Source organism: Haliaeetus leucocephalus, unplaced genomic scaffold, assembly GCF_000737465.1.
Source record: "Haliaeetus leucocephalus isolate CR32 unplaced genomic scaffold, Haliaeetus_leucocephalus-4.0 Scaffold227, whole genome shotgun sequence".
Lineage (NCBI taxonomy): Eukaryota > Metazoa > Chordata > Aves > Accipitriformes > Accipitridae > Haliaeetus > Haliaeetus leucocephalus.
In genome coordinates this window covers 747,785-753,699 of record NW_010972663.1, presented here as the reverse complement: position 1 = coordinate 753,699, position 5,915 = coordinate 747,785, and the positions used below count along the sequence as shown (strand labels likewise).

The window sequence follows — 5,915 nt, the reverse complement described above, 5'->3', positions numbered from 1 at the left end:
GGGGGGGGGGGCAGGATGTCACCAAAGAGAGTTTGCAGGGCACAGATTTGGGGGTGTCCCTAGGGAGGATTTCAGGGGTCTCTGGGGACAGCTTTCAGGGATCGCAGGTTCAGGGGGTCCCCAGGTTTTTGAGGGGATCCCAGATTCAACTGGTCCCCAGGGAGGGGGTAGGGAGGTCCCCAGGCTTGGGGAGGAGCGGGGGGAGTGTCCCCTCCCAGACTCACCACTGCTGTGAACTGGTGGAAGTCGGGGCGCAGGTCGCTGCCTCGCAGGTGGATATAGGAGCCCTTATTGCCCATCTGGTCGCTGGCAGGGGGGACAGGGATGCTTGGGGACATGAAAGCATGGCCCCCCCCATGGGGACACCGAGGCTTGGGGACCCCCAGGGACAGGGACACTTGACAACATGGAGGTATAGCTCCATACATGGACAGCAAAGCTCAGGGACAACCAAGGCTCGGGGACCCCTGGGGACACCGAGGTAGAGCCCCGTGCAGGGGCACTGAGGCTCGGGGACACTTGCGGACACTGAGGTATGGTGCAGAGGGACCAAGGCTTGGGGACAGCAACATCCCACACGGATGCCGAGACATGGTGACAACCCAGTGATGGGAACAGGAGATGCTTTGGGACACTGAGGCACAGGGGACACCCAGGGACCAGACTGAGGGCACGCTGAGTCTCAGGGGACACCAAGGGTGCACATGAGCCGGGGAGCAGGCACAACGGGGCCCACTCCTTGCCAGTGGCAGTGGCACCGCCCTGTCCCCAGGTGCTGGTGACACTCACCAGTAGTTGGGGGCAGAGAAGACAGTGACGCATTTGCCATCGTGGGCCACCTCATAGCCCTCAGGCTTCACCTCGTGGCTGCGGATGATGTAGTCGAGGCGGTTGCGCTCCAGGAAGCTCTTGGTGACATCGGGCCCAAACTGGCAGCTGACCCCACGTTTGCTGACAGAGCGGCCGTTCTGCGGGAAGGCCAGCATCACCAGGACCCCAGGGACAAGGTGGTGGCCGTCCCCAAGGAGGCGGGGCAGAGGGAGAGGCATTTGGGACCCACTGCTGGGGTTCAACTCACCTGGGGCTGCGGGTCAGACCAGAGCAGGTCACACATGGGACCTGTGGAGGAAGCAGAGGGGGGTCAGGGTCCCCCATCCGCCCCTGGGGGGACATCTCGGTCCCTTGGAGATGGCTGGGATGCCACAGCAGGGAATAAGGGGCATCTCTCCGCGTCCATCTCCCACCTGAGTCCGGGGGCTGCCGGTTCCTCTCGATCTTCCGGATGTCATCAAGGGTGACACCATCCTCGCTGAAGAGACCCCCATGCATGATCTGGGACAGAAGCCACGTTGGTATGGGGACAATGGGGACAACAGGGACCCCTCCCCATCCTAACCCTGGTGAGGATCAACCCCAGGGGTGAGGAGGGAAGGGACCCCCAGCCCCTGAGGACAGCATGGACCCCCCACTTGTGCAGGGAGCACCCCCAAGCCCCCAGGAGACATGGATGGTGGGGGCCCCCCAAGCCCCACCAGGGACAGGGACCACCCTGGCTCACTGGGGACCCCCACCCAAACCCCATGAGAGATAGGAATCACCCCAACACCATGGGGATGGCAGAGACCCCCCACCCAAACCCCGCAAAGGACAGGGATCACCCCAACTCCCTGGGGACAGGAATGGCAGGGACCCCCCAACCAACAGGGAGCTCACAGGCAAACCTGCCCCATGCAGTGACATCCCAGGGGGCTAGGCTGGGGACAGGGGGGACGGACATGGTATCCCCTCACCAGCACTTTGCCATTGATGCACTGGGCCAGCGGCAGCCACTCAAAGACCTCGCTGAAGAGGGCGAACATCTGCGCTGTGTATTTGGCCTTCACCTCCCCCTCGAAACCATAGATCTGGTTCATGTTGTCCGTCTCGTGGTTCCCTACAGGGAGGCGGTGGCATTGCCAGGCCCAGGGACACCAGGCAGGGGACAAAGCCCCACGGCTCACCCCGAGATGGGCAGGGAACGAGGGCCCATGACCCAGGATGGGGGACAAGGCACAAAGTCCCAAGGACACGTGACACGGCCCCACAGCTCAACCCCGGGACCAGAGATAGGGAATGCAGCCCCACAACTGGGGACACGGCACCAGGACCCGGGACAGGGCCCTGAGACCCCAGGAGGTGACAGGAGACACAGGATGTGGCCCCACAACTAGGGAGAGGGGATCTGGCCCCACGACCCACGACAGATGATGTGGCCCCATGAGCTGGTCCCATGCTTAGGGACAGGGGACATGGGCGTGGAACAAGGCCCCACAACCGGGGACAGGGGACATGGCCCCACAACCCAGGATGGAGGGACAAGGACTCATCACCCATGGTGGCCACGTTACCTCGGAGCAGGTGGAAGTGATCAGGGTAGAGGAGCTTGAAGCCGAAGAGTGTGAGAATGACCTCGACTGAGAAGGACCCACGGTCCACAAAGTCCCCGTTGAATATCTGCAGCTGGTTCAGGAAAACAGCTCCCCGGGTCTCCGACCCTTCATGCCACCCGTCCCCACACCTGTCCCCACCACAGGGGTGGGATCAATCCCAGTGAGACCCCGGGGCAGGGGCAGCTCAACCCTACTCCCTTCTGGGGGATACGTAAGGGTTCGACTCAGAGGGCAGCCCGTTGAGCTCGAAGATGTTCAGCAGGTCATAGTACTGCCCGTGGGTGTCCCCGCACACCGTCACCTTCTCCGTCTGCGTTTGGGATGAGCCAGGGTGGCACGTCACCGCTTGGGGACTTCACACACACCCAGCGGCACCGGCACCTGGCAAGGGGCACCCACCTCCTTCAACGTCGTTTCTACTAATGTGGGGAGCTTAGCCAGCACCTCCTTCACCTGCACCAGGATCTGCCGGGACAAAGGGTCAGCAGAGGTGACAAGGAGGAGAACGTGTGACACTTGGGGACAGGGCAGGGCCCAGCAGGGGACTGGGGGGAGTTTGGGGGAACTGGGGTACCTGGTAGGCACATTTTCTGTGGAGTTTCTTCTGCTCCTTGTACCACTGCATCAGCTCCTTCATGAAAGCCAACGTCACCTTGCCACCATCCAGCTTGGGGCCACTGTACTCATCCTCGATGGCTGCAAAACGAACCCCCCCAATGGCCGATGACATGAGAGGACAGCAGTGACAAGTCCCCGAAGGGCCATCATGCCCCTGCTGTCCTTCTCTGCAAGCTCACAGCCCCTGACGAACTCCAGTAGCCTTCTGGGGATGCTGAGCCTTGGCTGGGGAGACTCATGCGGACCCCAAAGCTCTGCTGGGCACCTTCATGGGGACCCTGACACCCTCATGGGGACCCTGACACCCTCACGGGGACACCAAGACCCTCATGGGGACCCTGACTGGAATGCCAAAACCCTCACAGGGCCCCCGAGACTATCACAGGGATGGCAGGACCCTCATAGGGACCCTCATGGTGATCCCAAGCCTCTGCTGGGGATCTTCATGGGTGCCCTGAGACCCTCGTGGGGATCTTGAGACCCTTCCAGGGACCCTTCTGGGTAACCTAAGTCTCTGTTTGGGACTGTCATGGGGACTCCCATGATCCCCTAGGACCCTCCTGGAGACCCCCCACAGCTCCTCAAGGCTGTCATTGGGACTCAGAGCCTCCACCGGGCCCCCAAGGCTCCTGAGACCCTCCCAGGTGACCCTGAGCTTTCACCAGGCAATCTCACAGGGACCCCCACAGAGCCTCACAGGGACCCTGAGCCTCCACCAGGGGATCTCAAAGGATCCCCAAGACCCTCACGGGGATGCCAAGCCTCTGCTAGGGACCGTCACAGATCCTCAAGACCCCCATGGGGACCCTGACGCTTTGCTGGGGACACTCATGGTCCCCCTAAGACTCTCAGCCCTCACCCCCACCCCAAAAATCTTTATGGAGACCCCCAAGACCCCCACGAGACCCCCAGAATCCTCCCAAGGGACGTCGAGCCTTTGCTGAAGGCCCTCAAGGTCTCCCCGAGACCCTCACAGCAACCTCCAAACCCCCCACAGGAACCCCAGAGGGGACTCTGAACCTTTACTGGGGACCCTCACGGACCCCTCCTCCTTCCGCCCTGCCTGCAGAGAAAGGGGAGCCTTGATTTTGAGGGGGCGTACAAGGGGCAAGGAGGGTCAGGGGGCTCACTCATGCTCTCGATGTCAAGGGAGTCGACGACAGAGCGCTTGTGCTCATCACTGGCGATCGCCCGCTCGAAGGCCTTCTGCTTGACGATCTTGTGACACTCCTGGTACTTCAGCTTGGCGTCCTTGTCATTGGGCCTCACCTTCACCACCTGGGGGTGGGGGACACACACATCAGGCGACATGGACACGCCCCCCATGCCCCACAAGGACACCCAGACTCCAGCACCCCACCGCCCTGAGGTGTCCCTGACCAGGGACAGGGGCAGAGGGACTCTCAGATGTGAGGGCTGGGCTGATGCCGGGAGGGACAAGGGGGTCCCCAAGCGTCCTCACAGCTCTGGGGCATGCGCTAACATGGTGGGGGACAGTGGGTCCCAAAGATCCCCCCAGCTCTCAACCATGGGCGGACAGTGTCCCCAAGGGTCCCTCAGTTCCAGAGCACGTACTGATGCTGAGGGGGTCGGGGGGACCCCCAGGATCCCTCAGCTCTAGGGCATGTCAGTACAGGGACAATGGGGTCCCCAAGTGTCCCCACAGCTCTAGGGGACCCGATGATGGTGGGGGGTGACAAGAGTGTCCCCGAGAGCCTCTCCCGGCTCTAAGAACATGTGCTGACGCCAGGGAGGGGACAAGAAGGTCCCCAAAGGTCTCCCCCAGTTCTAGGAGACAGTGGGGGGATGGACACAAGGACATCCCCAAGGGTCCACCTGTCCAACTCTAAGGGACATGCTGACATTGGGGAGGGGACAAAGGGGTCCCCAAACCTGTCCCAGTCTCTAGGGTGACATGCTGACACCAAGGAGGTGATGAGGGGGTCCCCAAGCCTCTCTTGATCTTGGTGTGGAGCACATGCTGACACCAAGAGGGTCCCCAAGCCTCTCCTGAGATCCAGGGGAACACACTAACACCAGGGAGGTGACAAGGGGGTCCCCAAGCCTCCCCCTGAGCTCCACAGGGACATGCTGACACCAAGGAGGTCCCCCAAGCCTGCCCTAAACTCCAGGGGGACACACTGACACCAGAGGGGTGCCGAGGGTCACCCCAAGGTGCCCGGCCTCACCGTCTCATAGTCGCGGAGGGCGGCCTTGAACTTGCCCAGGGCCATGTTGCTGGCGGCGCGGCGGTAGTAGCCCTTGACATACTTCTTGTCAAGCTCAACAGCGCGCGTGGCATCAGCAAGGGCGTAGCCGTAGCACTCAGTGCGCAGGTAAGCCAAGCTCCGGTTCCCGTAGTAGATGGCATTGGTGGGATTCAGCTCGATGGCACTGCTGTAGTACTTCACCGCGTTCTCGTAGTCCTTCCCTGGGCCGCCGGTGGGCGTCAGCGGGACAGGACGGGACCCCCACCGTGGGCCATCCCTGCGGGCAAGCCCTGATCTCCCTGGGGCCAACCCTCACTTCCCACACGGCTCCCAGTCTGGCAGCGGGTCTCTTCTCTAATTGTCCCCCAAATGCTTGTTATACAGCAGCCTGCTCCTCTGACTGCCTCCAACACGGGTGCTGGTCTGGCAGCCCCCTGTAGATCCCTACCTGGCAGCCCCCCGCCCCTTATGGCCCCCCCTCACAGCTCCCTATCTGGCAGACCCTCACTGCCCCCCACAGCTCCCCATCTGGCAGTCCCTGCCCTTCATTGCCCCCCCCCACGGTTCCCTATTTAGCAGCCCCTGCTCTAATTGCCCCCCACAGCTCCCTATCTGGCAGCCACCCATTGCACCCCACAAACCCCTATCCGGCAGCCCC

General features: G+C 62.3%; 1 protein-coding gene across 1 annotated transcript in view; it reads right to left on the bottom strand.

Moving 5' to 3' along the window:
* Positions 1-19: 19 nt before the first annotated feature.
* LOC104831570 (serine/threonine-protein phosphatase 5) overlaps positions 20-5,915 on the bottom strand; it is a 6,204-nt gene continuing 308 nt past the window's right edge. The window contains exons 2-12 of the mRNA XM_010567220.1: positions 5,237-5,478; positions 4,178-4,325; positions 3,004-3,125; positions 2,829-2,894; positions 2,641-2,739; positions 2,388-2,493; positions 1,791-1,933; positions 1,245-1,332; positions 1,079-1,119; positions 790-968; positions 20-306 (exon numbers count right to left, since the gene is read on the bottom strand). Coding sequence (XP_010565522.1) covers positions 72-306; positions 790-968; positions 1,079-1,119; positions 1,245-1,332; positions 1,791-1,933; positions 2,388-2,493; positions 2,641-2,739; positions 2,829-2,894; positions 3,004-3,125; positions 4,178-4,325; positions 5,237-5,478 — 1,469 coding nt within the window. The 3' untranslated portion in view covers positions 20-71. The remainder of the gene's footprint in view (positions 307-789; positions 969-1,078; positions 1,120-1,244; positions 1,333-1,790; positions 1,934-2,387; positions 2,494-2,640; positions 2,740-2,828; positions 2,895-3,003; positions 3,126-4,177; positions 4,326-5,236; positions 5,479-5,915) is intronic.